This window comes from Paroedura picta, chromosome 6 (genome assembly GCF_049243985.1).
Source record: "Paroedura picta isolate Pp20150507F chromosome 6, Ppicta_v3.0, whole genome shotgun sequence".
Classification (NCBI taxonomy): domain Eukaryota; kingdom Metazoa; phylum Chordata; class Lepidosauria; order Squamata; family Gekkonidae; genus Paroedura; species Paroedura picta.
This window is the reverse complement of record NC_135374.1, coordinates 3,296,828-3,313,453: the sequence shown is the minus strand read 5'-3', so window position 1 is coordinate 3,313,453 and position 16,626 is coordinate 3,296,828. Positions and strand designations below refer to the sequence as shown.

At 53.6% G+C, this 16,626-nt stretch overlaps 1 protein-coding gene across 2 annotated transcripts in view; it reads right to left on the bottom strand.

Annotated features, from left to right (window-relative positions):
- C2CD3 (C2 domain containing 3 centriole elongation regulator) overlaps positions 1 to 16,626 on the bottom strand; it is a 63,195-nt gene that overhangs the window by 9,009 nt on the left and 37,560 nt on the right. For both annotated transcript variants that reach the window (XM_077341192.1, XM_077341193.1), the window contains exons 24-31: positions 16,058 to 16,381; positions 11,297 to 11,435; positions 10,052 to 10,116; positions 8,081 to 8,286; positions 6,758 to 6,888; positions 3,178 to 3,339; positions 2,406 to 2,614; positions 273 to 1,257 (exon numbers count right to left, since the gene is read on the bottom strand). In XM_077341192.1, the coding sequence (XP_077197307.1) occupies positions 273 to 1,257; positions 2,406 to 2,614; positions 3,178 to 3,339; positions 6,758 to 6,888; positions 8,081 to 8,286; positions 10,052 to 10,116; positions 11,297 to 11,435; positions 16,058 to 16,381 (2,221 nt within the window). The remainder of the gene's footprint in view (positions 1 to 272; positions 1,258 to 2,405; positions 2,615 to 3,177; positions 3,340 to 6,757; positions 6,889 to 8,080; positions 8,287 to 10,051; positions 10,117 to 11,296; positions 11,436 to 16,057; positions 16,382 to 16,626) is intronic.

Sequence of the window (16,626 nt, the reverse complement as noted above, 5' to 3'; positions counted from 1 at the left end):
AAATGGCCGATGAGCCCGGAGGGGGTGGGGAGGGGCTTCTGAATGTGGAGGTTCCTTTGAGTCACCCTGGCTAGTAGCCACTGATAGAACCTCTCCCTTTATAGCTCTCTATGTCTAGCCCGACATCCTGCAACAGCACATTCCACACCTTGATCACTTTGCACCCACAAGGAACCCACAGAGGTTCTGCCTCCCCCTGACGGCTGCAATGTTCCCCATGGCACAGTGCCGTGAGGACTGGCATGCTGGGTTCATAAATTGGGAAAGGATACAGGACGACTCTGGGACAAAGAGGCTCACGTGAGTCCTCGGGTGGATCGTGGTCACCTTCTTCAGAGCAGCTGTCTGGATGTTGCGCAGTTTCTGGGAGTTCAGGGGAATGCCGGAGCTCCTCCTTGTCGGAATCAGCCCCTTCCTCCTGCTGGGGGTTGGGAAGTGACCCCTCCCTTCCCTCCTCCTCCTCCTCCTCCTCCTCCTCTGGAGCGTATTCCAGAGCAAAGTTTAAATCACCTGAAAAAGCTGCCAATTCCACTCCGGCTTCTTCTGCCTGGATTTCCAGGGCTCCTTCCTGAACGGTCTCATTTTTTCCTGAAGGTCCGTCGTTGAAGCAGTCTCTGCTTAAGCCTGGGATGGGATGGGGTGGGTCTTCAGGGCCACCCTTCAATTTCTGCGTCCTGCATCTGCCGGCCCCTTCTTCTCCGGAGGGGCCGGTGCTCTGGGAGTCCTCCTGGGTCATGCTGGACAAGGAGCTGCTTCGGGGCCGCCCCCCAATGAGTAAAGCTTCTGTACAGCCATCGGGCCAGCCGGCTCCCCTGGCGTTCCCTGCTTCCTGGTCGTGATCCTGCTCTCCTTCAGAGACGAGGCTGGACCAGGGGCTGGTTTTGTCTGTCACGGTGGTGATTTCGTTGAGTGTCCTCGGCTCCAGGACATCCTCCTCGTAGTCGTCATCGCTGTGGGACTCGGCGGCCTCTTCCGCTGTCGGACTAGAGTGTGTGGCCAAAGGCGGGCCACGCTGGGAGCTGGCCTGACCGAGGAATTCGTACAGCATGCCCCGTGCGCAGGAGGCCTCTTCCAGAGAGAAGAAGGGCCCGTTGTCAGCATGGCTGCTTGAGACTCCGTTCCTCAGGAGGTCTTGGGGCCCCTCAGAGACTTGGGCTGTTCCCTCCCTCTGGCCCGGAAGGGAATCCAAACGAGAAGAGGACGCTTCAGGAGCACAGGACGATGCTGTGCCACTTCTTGTTATATGGTTGTTGAGGCCTCATGCAGGAAAACAGGCATTAGGAAAAGAGAACCAACAAAAAAACAGGGAAAGAGAGGGAACACTTAGCTGACAAAGGAAGCTTTGATGCTCAAAAGCTTATAAAGAGGGGTGTGCATTCGGCTAAACTGAGCCGAAAAATGCCTTACTGGTTTGGTTTGGGTATTATTTTTCACCGCCATCTTTATGACTGCTGATTCTACGATGTCATGGACTATGCTGTTTTATGGTTTTACTAGCAAGAAAGCCCATTGCAACCAGGAATGCAATGGGCGCTAGGACCCAGGGGACACCGGCAGGTGCAGATCTCTCTCTTGCAGCAGGAGCCATAGGAGGTAATCAAGGCTCCTTCTAGCGGGGAAGCAAGGGTCCTTTGCAGTTTGGCTCTCTCTGTCTCCCTCGCAGCAGGAGCCATAGCAGGTAATCAGGGCTGGTTTGTGGTTTGGCAGTTTCTCTCTCAGGCATCTGAGAGCAAAGTGGCTAGCGTCCAGGGAAGGAGGGCGGGAGCTGTAGGTGCAGGGCGAATCAGGGTGTAGCCAGCTTTGATTTGCTGGCCACACCCTTATTGGCCCTATTCCAAGTCGGACACCCTGGACCGTTTCCCCCCCCCCCCCCCAGGCTGTTTCACAAATATTAAGAGGAGGAACAACGGATAAGGATTTTGTAAGCCACCTCAAGGCGACATTGTCGAGAGAGGCAGGGCATAAATTCGAAAATAAATAAATAAATAAAAGGTCATTTTGGTGTTTTCATCGCACCCCAGCGAGTCTAAACCACCACACGCTCGCCTGCCAGCATTCTTTGTGGCCTCTTTGGCTCAGCCCATCCTTTAAAGCCACCTGCCATGCTTCCCCCGGGCCTATGGCCTGGGGACCTCCCGATATAACCACTGATTTCCAGCTGAGCCGTTCCCCCTGGAGGAAATGGCTGCTTTGAAGGGTGGACTCCGGGGCACTGCAGCCTGCCAAGGTCCCTCTGCTCCTCAAAGCCCGCCTTCCTCAGGCTCCACCCCCAAACCTCCAGGTTATTTCCCATCCTGGAGAAGGAAATCCGACCTGTGCCTGGAGTGGCCTGCCTCACCCCTCTCCTCCAAATCCGTCCAAGTTCAAGGGCTTTCCATCCCCTCCTCGAATGTTTCACATCTTACCGTCTATCAGGTTGCTGACTTGAGACACCAGATGGCTGGACTTCTCCAGCAGATGTTGCCCTTCGGGATCTACGGCCCCAGAGGCAAGACCTGGGTGTCTGCCGCTGAGTCCATCCATAGTTCTGTCCGGTGTGCCCCTCTCAGGGAAAGGCCTGGTCAGCTTTTGACTGAAGTACCTCTGGATTTCATCCAGCTCACTCAGGTTTTTGCTGGAAGGAGAAAAATCAAACGGGAATTCTTTCCTCGTGAACCAATAACGAGTTTTTACCTCTCATGGCTTTGGGATGACGAGCAACCCAAACAGGGCAGCTTCCCCTGAGCTGTTACCAGTGTCATGGCTTTGGCTTAAGCCTAGACTACTGATGGCTTAAGCCAGTTGATGCCAGTCGATGACACAGGGGTCCTGCCATACGTGACAGAGCTGACCAGAACCGAGAAGCCAAGCAGGGTTGGCCCTGGTAAGGACCTGAACGGGAAGCTACCAAGGAAGGTCTGGGTTGTGAGGCAGAAGCAGAGGCAGGACATCCAACAATGGGCTCTGCAGGCTTTTCCAAGTGTTGATTCAGCAGCTCCCCTGTATGACCGAAGGTAAGCTGAGGCAGCTGTCACATGGCAGGCTCCACCTCCTGCAGCGGCCATTTTGGGGCTGCGCCGGAATGCCAAAGGTGCTCACAGGCTCAAAAGGTTTGGGGCTCCCATGGTCTATCATTTAAATGATGATTTATCCAGCCTGATGATATGTGGAAACTTTTGGCCAAAACGCAGTTGTTACCTGAGAGCCCGGAGAAGTGAAGTGCGCGAGGACTGGGAGAGGGACTCCAGCCTGATGGCTCGGTGCGCGTTCCCTTCCGCTTGCTGCAAGGACTCGTGGAACCTGCGGATGTTCTGCACGTGCTCTTCGTGGCGAGGCAAGGAGAAATCGGAGGACCCGGCCCTGTGAAGGAAGGGGCGTTGTGAGCTATTCCCAGGTCTACTGCTTTATATGGAGAGCAATTCAGGGGTGGAATTGGCTGCCAGAGGAGGTAATGATGGCCACAGGAATAAACAGCTCTAAAAGGGGGATTAGATAGATTCATGGAGGAGAAGTCCACAAAGACGGTGAGGGGTTTGGAGACCAAGATGTAGGACGAAAGGTTGGGGGAGCTTGGTCTGTTTAGCCTGGAGAGGAGGCGGCTGAGAGGGGACCATCTTCAAGTATCTAAAAGGCTGCCATGTAGAGCAGTGGTCCCCAACCCTCGGGCTACGGCCCGGTGCTGGGCCGTGAAGGCCTCAACACCGGGCCGCGGCTCCCTCTCCCCGCCCCCCCCCGCAGCGAGCAAATCGGCTGCCAAAGCAGTTTGAGGCCCGGCAAGGGAGGGGGGAGTGAAACTGCCGCGCATGTGCGTTTGTGGCCCCACCAGGTCGCCCTCTCCCCCCACCCCGTGGCCGCAGTCCGCAGCAACAAAAAGGTTGCAGACCGCTGATGTAGAGGATGGAGCAGAGTTGTCCTCTCTTGCCCCAGAGGGATGGGACAGAACCAATGGGATTAAATTAATTCAAAAGAAATTCCATCTAAACCTCTGGAAGAAGTTCCTGACAGTATGAGTGGCTTCTCAGTGGAACAGGCTTCCTCGGGAGGTGGTGGGTTCTCCATCTTTGGAGATTTCTAAACAGAGGCTGGAGAGCCATCTGAGGGAGAGGCTCATTCTGTGAAGGTTAAGGGGTGGCAGGTGACAGTGGAGGAGCGATAGGGTTGGGAGTGTCCTGCATAGTGCAGGGGGTTGGACTAGATGACCCAAGATGTCCCTTCCAACTCTAGGATTCTATGATTCTAAATTCTGTCTAAACCTCCGGAAGAAGTTCCTGATAGGTTTCTGATTCTATGATTCTAAGTCTATCAATAGCTACTAGCCCTGGTGACTGAGGGGAACCCCTCCCTATATCCAGAGGCAATGAACGCTCAATCCCAGAGCCAGGCAGCAACATGAGGGGAAGGCCTCCTCGCTCTACTGACTATACTCCTTACGTTATATAATCTGCCTTCAGTTTCAAGCAAAAAGTCAGACTAAAAATGACATAAATGTTGGGCTGGATCTCACCAGCTTTCCTGCCGGAGGAAAAGGGGTAAGCCACCTGTCCGGTTATGCCAAACCAGGACTGTTCATCTGTGGGAATTAGGTGAGAGTTTCATTAAGCTGCTTGCAAAACTTTATTCTAATCCTTGACGGTGCTTGGCTCGTGAAGTGTTGCAATTTGCTCTGAGTTGGAGCATTGTGACAAACCCAAGAACTGCGCTGCACGTTGGATTCTCTGCGTTCAAAGCTGCTTTAATCAAGGCAAAGGGATGTAAAGGGGATTGTTTGAGGAGTCTGGAGGGCCTCAAAGTTCAGCCTGAACAGCAGAAACTAAAAATCTGCAAGAGAAGGGGTTGCTCAGGGGCCAGAGAGAGAATGTTGCTAGTTCCAGGACACTTAGAAGCTGCCCCCTTTTCCCTTCAAGGGCAGAACTTCCAGCTTTGTCAAACTAGCTGAGGCATGCAGAGGCAGGCAGGGCCTCCTTTGGTGTGCCTTCGGCCCGGAGGACACAACATCGCTCTCTTTGTCTCATGCTATTCTTCCTGCAACTTTCTGGCCCTGTGAATTATAAGGTCCACTCCCTGACCATCTGCATTTGGGAACAACAGGAACTCCTACCGGATGTCTTGGGAATTTGTCTTGAGGTTGGCTTGTTGGGACATGGCCGTCCCCTACAGCCCAGAACTGCAGAGCATCTGCGGAGGGGAACAGCAAGGCCCCCACGACTGTCAGAAACAGTGGAACCCACACACTGCCGCCTCCTGCCAGTGGCCTGGTGGAAGTGCAAAATTACGCTGCGGAACTTCGTATCTGACAAAGGGGGAATCGTAGAGTTGGAAGGGACCTCCAGGGTGGTCTAGTCCAACTTCCTGCAGAATGAAACTACCTGCCCACCCACAGAGACCTCAATTGCAGATGATGCCCCGCTCCCCAAAAACCCAGAATCCATGGCCAGTCTGGACAGAAAGAAATTCGCTTCCCGACCTCAAAGTGGTTACTGGCCTTTCCCTGGGCATGTAAGAAAGGACTGAGAGAGCCAAAGGCTGACCCAATCCCTTCTGCCCACTCACTCACCATCTGCCTAAGTTCACAGAATCAGCATTTCTGCCAGATAGCCTCTGCTCCATCTTCTATATGACAGCCCTTCAAGTATTTGAAGATGGTTCTCAGATCCCCTCTCAGTCGTCTCCTCTCCAGGCTTAACAGACCAAGCTCCCCCAACCTTTCCTCCTACGTCTTGGTCTCCAAACCCCTCCCCATCTTTGTTGCCCTCCTCTGGACACATTCCAGTTTGTCAACATCCCTCTTCCACTGGTATGCCCAAAACTGAACACAGGACTCCAAGTGAGGCCGAACCAAAGCAGAGTAAAGCGGCACTATCACCTCCCGTTTGATACAGCCCAAAATCCCATTTGCCTTTTTAGCCACCGAGTCACACTGCAGACTCATGTTCAATGTGTGGTCTGCTAAGACTCCTAGATCCTTTTTTAACATGCTACTGCCAAGACAAGTCTCCCCCATCCTATACTGACTCTCAAAACTTCATACCCCAAAAATCTTGTTGGCAGAGCCCAACAAGGAGCTACTGGGCTCCACAATCCAGCTAGTTCCTTTGTGCTTTTGTCTTAATTGCAAACTACAAACAGAGAACAAAATGGCAAACCACCACAAATATATATAAATAATCATTGCTATTTCTTCTTCGGTAGACAATTCCTGGGCTTCTTAAATGTACTCTAATTCTCCTTCTTTCATTCCACCTAACAAATTGTACTTATTCCAATACTGAATGAACAGAGACTGTTTTCCTGCTAAAATTGATTTGTGGCCATTTCTTCCCCGTGTGTATTAATTAGTGAGAGTTTTTCCTATTATCATCATTTGCTGTATTCTCTTATCTGCCATTCTTTTCTTCCTGGTACCGTTTGCTTTCTCTATATCTGCACGATCATTGTTCCCATGGAAATAATCATTTATTTTATTTATTTATTATGGGGGAGTGGGGAGATAGATGTGAATTTCCCGTATTGTGCAGGGGGTTGGACTAGCTGGCCCGTGAGGTTCCTTCCAGCTCTATGTCTCCACAGTACTCGCACTAGCAATGAATGCAGCAGTGGATGGTATGAAAGGAGAATCCTGCTATTTGCAATACAATGGGGAAATTTGAAAGCCCCGTCAAAGAAGATACCCTGATTGAGAAATGTTTTGCAGAAAAGGGGTGACAATTATTGTGCCAAAGCCTCTCTCTCCCCCCTGCCGTTGTTCAGAAAGCCCAAATGTCTCCCGTTTCTCCCCTACCTCTCACGACTGCTGGCCTCCGTGCCCTTTGACCGAGGGTGAAAGAGTTCTTCTGCGCCTCTTGCCGAAAAGGGGGGCAACGCTGTGCACAAGTCCCTCGCCTGGAACGCGAAGGGGATCGTTGCTGGGATCTGCAACAGAGGAAGCATAAGGAGGCCTTTCTGAGCGGAGAGCTCTACCTGCCGTGAGCACCACGTAAGCAGAGGCCGAAGCCAGAAGGTGACCTTGTGGGACGGCTGTCAGGGCCCAGAGGAGGCGGGGATGTGGCTCAGTGGCAGAGTGGCTGCTTGGCTGCCAGGCAGGCCTCAGGTTCGGTCTCTGGCATCTCCAGTTAAAAGGATTCGATAGCAGGTGAGGTAGGAGCCCTTCCTGGAGGCCTTCGAGAGCTGCTGCTGGCTGAGTAGACACAGACCCTTGTTCCCCCAAGGTCGGTATTATCGACTCAGACTGGCAGCAGCTCTCCAGGGCCGCAGGCAAAGAAAGGTCTTTCGGATCATCTACTGTCTGCTCTTCTCCAAAGCCTCTGGCACAGGTCTGTTGCCTCGCCTCCTACCTGAACCTCTTAACTGGCGACGCTGGGGATTGAACCTGCGTCCTTCTGCATGCCAACTAGAGGCTGTACTGCTGAGATATGGCTCTTCTCCAGGGTCTCAGGCAAAGGTCTTTCACATCCCCTACTGCCTGATCCTGGGACGCTCTGCAGGCCAAAGGGAGGCTCTTCCACTGAGCAATAACCCTTAACATAATACTGAGGGGGTGTAGCTCGTGCAGGGCCAGCCACAGTTTAGAAAAAGGCCTGGGAAACACATCTGCCTGAGCCAATAGCAATTGTGGGCTGATGTAAATTAACTGATGCAGTATAAGGGAGCTTCTCACGTTCATACTCAATAAATATGATCTCCTAACATGTGCAACTCCCCCAGAAGAAGAAGGTTTTTATACCCCGCTTTTCACTTCCCGAAGGAGTCTCGAAGCGGCTTCCAGTCGCCTTCCCTTTCCTCTCCCCACAACAGACACCCTATGAGGTAGGTGGGACTGAGAGAGCTCTGAAAGAAACTGCTCTGTGAGAACAGCTCCAACAGGACTGTGACTAGCCTATCATCCAGCAAGCTGCATGTGGAGGAGGAGTGGGGAATGAAACCCAGCTTGTTGGATTAGAAGCCGGAGCTCTTAACCACGACTCCAAGCTGGCTCACAAAAATACATTATGGGATATTCAGGTAGATGGAAGAAGAATTTGACCTTCTGATATAGGATTTTGACAGTCACCTTATCGGACAAGAGGTCAGAAACCAAGTCAAGAAAACGGGGAAAGACACGTACAGCTGAACCCGGGGCCTTTGACCTGCTCCTCGCCTGCCTTTCTTCTTTGAGATGGACGATGCTTTCAAGGGGAGAAACGGCTACTTTGATCTGCCCTTGGCACTGCCCGCTGAAATCCGTGATGTTGTACCAGCCGCAGACTAGCTGGAAGCCCGAGAGGAGCGGGGAGAGGTCGACTGAGGCAAAGCCGATCACTCGTTCAACGTCTGCGGAGAAAACAGAACACAAACCGCATGTCAGCTAGGAAATGGGGGTTAAAACTGACACTCGTGTAAATGATCACAGGACAAAAATCTTGAGCACTTGCTCTAAGTGTCTGGTATTCAGCCCTGGGCCACCAGCCCCTCTGAAAGAGGGCAGACGACATCAAATGGCCATGATCTAAGCTGGAGGTCCCCAATCTTTTTGAACCGGTGTGTGGAATGCTGAAACAATGTGGTGGGCGAAGCCTCAAAATGGCTACCAAAGTAGGCGGAGATAGACACAAAATGGCTGCCACAGCTTACCTTCAGTGGTATTTAGTACATGTGCTGCGGAAGTGAGCACAGCCTTGAGAAAAGATCCTTGCACTGTTCCTGAGCCAGGAGGAAACATCAGGGGAAGGCCTCGGCCTCTCTGCCCTGTGGCTGGCCCTGCAGAGGAACTGGCTGGCCCCTGGGTGAGACGGGAGGCTGGACTGGAGGGACCCTCCCTGGCCTGACCCAGCAGGGCTCTTCTGAGGGTCTTCTCAGGGGAAGGCCTCGGCCTCTCTGCCCTGTGGCTGGCCCTGCAGAGGAACTGGCTGGCCCCTGGGTGAGACGGGAGGCTGGACTGGAGGGACCCTCCCTGGCCTGACCCAGCAGGGCTCTTCTGAGGGTCTTCTCAGGGGAAGGCCTCGGCCTCTCTGCCCTGTGGCTGGCCCTGCAGAGGAACTGGGTGGCCCCTGGGTGAGACGGGAGGCTGGACTGGAGGGACCCTCCCTGGCCTGACCCAGCAGGGCTCTTCTGAGGGTCTTCTCAGGGGAAGGCCTCGGCCTCTCTGCCCTGTGGCTGGCCCTGCAGAGGAACTGGGTGGCCCCTGGGTGAGACGGGAGGCTGGACTGGAGGGACCCTCCCTGGCCTGACCCAGCAGGGCTCTTCTGAGGGTCTTCTCAGGGGAAGGCCTCGGCCTCTCTGCCCTGTGGCTGGCCCTGCAGAGGAACTGGCTGGCCCCTGGGTGAGACGGGAGGCTGGACTGGAGGGACCCTCCCTGGCCTGACCCAGCAGGGCTCTTCTGAGGGTCTTCTCAGGGGAAGGCCTCGGCCTCTCTGCCCTGTGGCTGGCCCTGCAGAGGAACTGGGTGGCCCCTGGGTGAGACGGGAGGCTGGACTGGAGGGACCCTCCCTGGCCTGACCCAGCAGGGCTCTTCTGAGGGTCTTCTCAGGGGAAGGCCTCGGCCTCTCTGCCCTGTGGCTGGCCCTGCAGAGGAACTGGATGGCCCCTGGGTGAGACAGGAGGCTGGACTGGAGGGACCCTCCCTGGTCAGACCCAGCAGGGCTCTTCTGAGGGTCTTCTCAGGGGAAGACCTCGGCCTCTCTGCCCTGTGGCTGGCCCTGCAGAGGAACTGGCTGGCCCCTGGGTGAGACGGGAGGCTGGACTGGAGGGACCCTCCCTGGCCTGACCCAGCAGGGCTCTTCTGAGGGTCTTCTCAGGGGAAGGCCTCAGCCTCTCTGCCCTGTGGCTGGCCCTGCAGAGGAACTGGCTGGCCCCTGTGTGAGATGGGAGGCTGGACTAGATGGACCCTCACTGGTCTGATCCAGTAGGGCTTATCTGAGGTCCTTGACCATTAAAAGCAATTGAAAACAACAAACTGCAGCATTTAGAATACAGAATGAGAATGAGCACCAAACAGAAGGCAGAAGAGCAGCCAAGGTGAAATGTTCATTACGAAAAGAAAATCCACACTGGGTCTGCCAGTGGCTGGCAGTTATTAAGCACCACGTGTAGAGAATACCTGCTTTGTGCCACACTTTGAAGACGAGGGTCTGCTGGGGATCCAGGAGAAGTTCGCTGGAGAGCCTGAGGGGAAGCAAAAGCAAAACAAGAGAGAGGCTGATGATGCCAGGACAACTGCCGAAATCCCAGCCATGGACAGCCTGTGAGAAGCAAAGCTGGCTCTGGGCGCAAGAGAAGGCAGTCTGGAAATGGCTGCATAACCCCCAGAGGACTTGGGTGTGTGAAGAGTTGGTTGCCAGCTCTGGGCTGAGATATACCAGGAGATCATAGAACCATAGAGTTGACAGGGGCATTCCAGGGTCATCTAGTCCAACCCCCTGCACTATGCAGGAACCCCACAACTACTTGTTGGGGATGGAGACCAGAGAGGATGGGGTTTAGGGAGGAACCTCAGCAGGATCCAAGCCCACAGAATCCATCCTTCAAAGCAGCTCTTTCCTCCAGGAAAACTGATCTGTCGTCTGGAGATCAGTTGGGACAGTGGGAGATCTCCTGGCCCTACCTGGAGGCTACACCTAAAAAGAAACTTGGGGGGGGGGGGAACAGACTTGTGGTGGATATAATGGGGAAAAGAGGTACTGCCTAGCTGAGGTTGTTGGGTAGGTGTGTTCCACTCGGTGCCTTGGTTGATAGCACTCTAAGTGCAGAGTTGGAGTGAAAAAGCCCCATAACAATAGGGGACAAACTGCTGGATTATCTCTGCTCAATCCAGGCATGGCAAGTAACCTCTGCCAGCTTGGTGGGATTTCTGAATCCCTTTGCTTGCAGCAGCCTTCTGCCGGAGAGGCTTTGAGAAGACATTCTGGAGAGGAGGGAATGGGAGGAGCCAGTGGGGAGGGGGAGTGCAGCAGATTCAGCTCTTCCCTCCCATTCCTTTTCCACCGTGTGTGGATTCAACAAGGCCACCGCAGACAAGACATGAGCAGTAAGCCACTGTGCCCTCCTGACTCCACCCTGGGTTAGTAATCCCGCCCCCTAATATATATTTTAAAAGGATTAAATCCCCCTCAACTGGAGTAACCCCTCCGGGGCTCTGGAGTAACCCTGAGGTTACTAGAAGGACTGGTCTCAGGTCATGCCGAGCTCTGAACTACTGCACCTTCAGGTAAAGCTACAATACTTCACGTGAGTACAACAACAGGCCCTCCCCACTGACCAGAGCAGAGCAGCTCTTCCACTGAAGAGGTCTATCACAGGAAACTGGCTCTGAAAGTATTGCGCTAGAAAGGGCCACACCCCCTACCTGCTCTGGCGCTGAAAATCCCAAACGGGTGAGTCTGTTTGGTCCACTATTTCGGTGGTCACAGGGCTGTCTGGGTCGGCGGTCACAAACGATACGCAGCTGCTGGGAGCCGTCACTCCGCGCTCGGTGAGGGGGCTTCCTGAAACAGAGTCAATCCAACGAGGGTTTGGCCCGTGTGCTGCGTGATTGTAGCACAGTTCAGAGCAGCAGAGGCGCCCCTGAAATAAATGTTCCGTCTTGGAGGAGCCCTGGAAGTGAGGTTACCTGGCCTTGCCTCCCTGCCGCGCCCCCTGGAAGTGACGTGTTATTGCAGGTGATATCACCACCATGGTTAACATAGAATCATAGAGTGGGAAGGGGCCATAGAGGCCATCTAGTCCAACCCCCTGCTCAACGCAGGATCAGCCCTAAGCATCCTAAAGCATCCAAGAAAAGTGTGCATCCAACCTTTGCTTGAAGACTGCCAGTGAGGGGGAGCTCACCACCTCCTTAGGCAGCCTATTCCACTGCTGAACTACTCTGACTGTGAACATTTTTTCCTGATATCTAGCCTATATCGTTGTACTTGAAGTTTAAACGCATTACTGCTTGTCCTCTCCTCTGCAGCCAATGGGAACAGCATCCTGCCCTCCAGTCGGGATCGAGGTGGACTGGGTGGAGAGACAGGAGGCGGTTTAAGGCAGGGTCAGTATGCGGGCTCCATCCCCTCCGAGGCACAGAAACCACGAGAGAACTCACTCTTGCTCGGGAGGGGCAGAGGGGGAGCAATGGTTCCCTGGCTTGTGGCTGAGCCCACTGAGTCAGGAGGAGAAAGACCACGGACCCCCCCCCTGGAGCTCCTGCAGACCCCCGGGTGTTCGTTGACCCCTGGTTGGGAATCCCTGCTTTAGAGCCTCCTCCTCCTCTTAAGAACGGAAACTGTTCTATATTAATTTCAGCAATGACTCTTGTCCCATCTCTGTTTGTCTTTTGCCTTGATTTGAATGGCCCAGGCTAGCCCGATCTTGTCACATCTCGGGAGCCAAGCGGGGTCGGCCCTTGTAGGTCCTTGGATGGGAGACCACCCGGGCAGCCCAGGGTGGTTGAGCAGAGCCAGGCAATGGCAAGCCACCTCTGGAAGTCTCTTGCCTTGAAAATTCCATAGGCTCAGTTGCCATTGCTTGCCTCTGCTCAACCACGCTGGACTGCGCATGCCGAGAGAGGCAGTCTGCTCCGCAATGAGTGTGTTTGTGTGTGTGTGATACTCTGCAATTCTCCCACACACACATACACACACACACACACCCACACACTGGTGCTTATAAGGGACTCCAAGGTCATGCCAGGCTGGAGCAGGACTATATTTTGTTTGTTTCAAAAACAAGGGAAGAACTCTGCTGGAACACAGATTAGCTAATAAGTTAAGGAGCGTGACCTAGTTTGCCCGCTGTTCCAGCCGACTCAATGGGGCGCCTTCATGCCCAGCTGCAAGGTCAAGCCTGGGGAAGTGCCGCTGCTGCTAAGAGGAAACAATGAGGAACGTTAATTCCCACGGCTGCTTCCGGGGGAGGAGGTGAACCGGGGCGCAGCACTGCCAGAATCAAGGTCAGAGCGAAAGAGTGCTTGGAGGGAGGGACTTCCTGGGAGCTGTTGGTCCTGACCGGCAGACTTCCTGCCGGTCTCACTCTGCTGAGAGCTCTTGAATTTCTGTGGTCTTTTAGCAAAAATCTAAAACAGAATCTCCACTACCTGGATAGCCCAGGTGAGCCTGATCGTGTTAGATCGTGTTGGAAGGTAAGCAGGGTCAGCCCTGGTCTGCATTTGGATGGGAGTGCAAGGTTGATACGCAGAGGCAGGCCATGGCAAACCACCTGCCCTCACCTGGATGGCCCAGCCTAGGCCGATCTCATCAGGTTTTAGAAGCTACACAGGGGTGGCCCTGGCTAGTAGGTGGTTGGGAGGCCCCCAAGGATGTCCAGGGCTGCTAGGCAGAGACGGGTGGGACAGACAGCCCTTGCAAAAGGAGGTTCTGAGGGCTGTGGAATTAAACCTGCTCAATAGGCAGATAAAAGCCACAGGCTCTGAGCCCTGCCATTGGCTAGCCACAGGTGAGTGGGAGTTGTTAGACTGCCTGTGGGCTGGAGGGAAGACAGTTATAATAATAATAATTATTATTATTAGAATCATAATTATTATTTTAATCTGAGACTTGTCAGAGAGAGATCCGGTTCAGATCCTTAGCTGATATAGAAGTAGAAGAGTTGGTTCTTAGATGCCACTTTTCTCTACATGAAGGAGTCTCAAAGTGGCTTCCAATCGCCTTCCCTTCCTCTCCCCACAACAGACACCCTGTGAGGGAGGGGAGGCTGAGAGAGCCCTGAGATTACTGAAGAAGAAGAAGAGTTGGTTCTTATATGCCGCTTTTCTCTACCCGAAGGAGTCTCAAAGCGGCTTATATTTGCCTTCCCTTTCCTCTCCCCACAACAGACACCCTGTGAGGTGGGTGAGGCTGAGAGAGCCCTGATATCACTGCTCAGTCAGAACAGATCAGTGCCATGGCAAGCCCAAGGTCACCCAGCTGGCTGCACGTGGAGGAGTGGGGAATCAAACCCAGCTCTCCAGATTAAAAGTCCTACCACCACAACAAGCTGGCTCCTCTGAGGAGATTCTCTAGTAAAAGACACAGATCTCGATTCAAGAGCTAACGCACACAGTGTTGGGTCTGCTCCAGCAGTCATTTGGCAGGAAGAATTTGAGCAGCCAGGTGTTTGCTCCCAAATTAGGCCAAAGGTGGAACCTTCTAAGGCAAAGAAGGTGGAGCCCTGCTTCGTTGGTGTGGGGAAATCAGAGATGTATTTCCTCAGGTGTGTGTGTGGTATATGAAGCAGAGCCCTAGTAACCTCAGAAGGAAGTGGACTACTAAATCAAAGGTGTTTGGGGATAAACACAGCAGAGAAACCTCTCAATTGAAAACATCTGAAAGAAATATCTGTAACCGGGAATTAGAAACTAAAAATTAACTGATTTGTAAAAATAAAGCAATTCCTAAACTAAATAAATAGCTTGACATCTCAGAAGTTAAGCAGAGTCCGCAGGGCCTGCAAAAGGGAGCTCTTCCACCAGGTCTATGGTTGAGGCCGGCGCGGCAAGGAAGATCTGTATGCCCCCCCCCCCAGGATAGAGTGGTGTGATTGGCGGCTCGCGGGTTCCCTCTGCCCCCCTCTCCCTTCCTCCGTCTAAGCGATTTCTACTGTGTTTGTGTGTGTGTGGGGTAATGATTGTGGTTTCAATAGTTTTTCCATCGTATCTTTCCTTGATTTGTGATTATGGAGCTGTGTGTTTTATGTCTGGGGTTTTAATGGGATTTTTCTTGGGGATTTGATTCAGAATTTTGTAACCCAGCATGAGCCATTGGGGAGTGGAGGGTAATAATAACAACAACAACAACAACAATAATAATTTGTAAGGAGCAGGAGTAGGTCAGGTGATCACTGGCTGTCAAAAGCACAAGAAATGATTGAAACAATGAACGGTTCTGTGTGGGGGAGTGTTTTGCAAATATTTTCACGTGCCCCAGAAGGGCAAACTCAGCATGGCTGCTGGTTCCTAGTTTGCCCGTGTTGGGGTCTGCATCCTGCCAATCTGTCTGGCAAAGTTTGCCGTTTCCATCTGTTGGAAGTTGGAAGAAGGCTCCTGGAGCTAGAAAAAGCTTCAGACTGTGCCAAAGAGAAAGCCAGAAAACAATCCACAGAGAGCAGTTCAGGGCAGGCGGGAGGAGATGCCCTTGTTGGCCGACCCTTCCACAGATGATGGGGGAAGAACCAGCAGGCCTCAAAGGACACCCCTCTGCAGCTCTCTAGTGACATCTAGAGGGCAGAAATAATCAAAGGACTGGGAGGGAGGGGGACCCGTTACGTGAGGCCTCGCCCAAGCCTTGCGCTCCGGTGGCTGCGAGGATCAGCAGAGCCCTTGCCTGCCTCCAAGGGGGGCAGGGGTTTGGGGGTGCACAGCCCTGGCCTTGCCCATGCTGCCTTCAAGCCTCCTACTTGGGTGAATGTGCTGGCAGACGGGAATTTGGGGGGCTGGGTGGGAACAGACCCAGCCTTGACCGCGCTGCACCCCCTCCGAACCTCCCACTCAGGCGGCTGTGCTGGCGGACAGGAGATTTTTGGGGAGGGGGAGTCCCAGCCTCGCCCACTTTGCTCTGCAGGCATGAAACTCTTGGAGGTCCCTGGCCATAAAGAAGCACGCCTGACCTCGACCAGGGCCTTTTTGGTCTTGGCCCCAACCTGGTGGAGTGAGCTCCCGGGAGAGCTGAGAGCCCTGATGGAGCAGTCACAGTTCTGCAGGGCCCGCAAAACGGAGCTCTTCCACCAGGTCTTTGGTTGTGGCCAGTCCCAGTGCTAGGAATATTATGGCCCCTTCACAGGCTCTGCTGTATTACATCTACACCCCCCCCTCCTGGTTGTAGGGGGTTTTAGAGCCCTGGGTATAATGGGTTTTATATGGGTCTTTTTTTGGGGGGAGGGGGGGGAGGGTTTATGTTGGAACCCTTCGGAAAGCAGCGGGATATAAACCTAATAATAAGTAAATAAATAATGCTAGGAAAAGCGGAAGGCAGCAGGAAAAGAGGAAGGCCCAACCAGAGATCGATGGACTCTATCAAGCAACTCACAGCCCTCTGCTTGCAAGACCTGAGCAAGGCTGTTAATTCAAAGTACATGGTGGCACATAACACTCGCACACCTCCTTCTGCACCCGAGCATGTTGGGCTTGGCTCACCTTTCAGGCTCAAGTGCATGGCTCTTTCCACGAGAACGCTAACAGCAAACGTCTTCAGGGGATCCATTGCGACAGGAGGCTCCTCGGGGGATTTCTCGACGGGGGTCCCCGCATCTGAGCCTTCCGGCTTGTGGCTCTGAGATTCCAAGTCTTGACGGCTGGTCACGGGCCCCTTCCCTCCTCCTTCACACTCGCTGCTGCCGCTGCTGTCACCGTGTTCGGGGGGCTCGAGGCTGCGGGGGGTGGCGGACGCAAGCGCGATGTGAATCCGCACGGCGGCTCCCGCCAGGTTGGAAGCATTGCGGCGGAACAACGGGTAGACACCTGCGACAACCAAACAGCAGAGCACCACATGGTACCTCTGAGAAAGAACCAGTGTTTCATATACATAAACAGTCAAGTCTGGTTTCAGGAAATCCCTCTCTATGGGGATCTGGACCGCAGCGTGCACATGAAGCTGCCTTCTGCGGAATCATTCAAGTGGGTCGCCGTGTTGGTCTGGTTCCGCCGAACAAAAATAGAGTCCAATAGCACCTTCAAGACCAACCAAGATTCATTCAAGGTGGGAG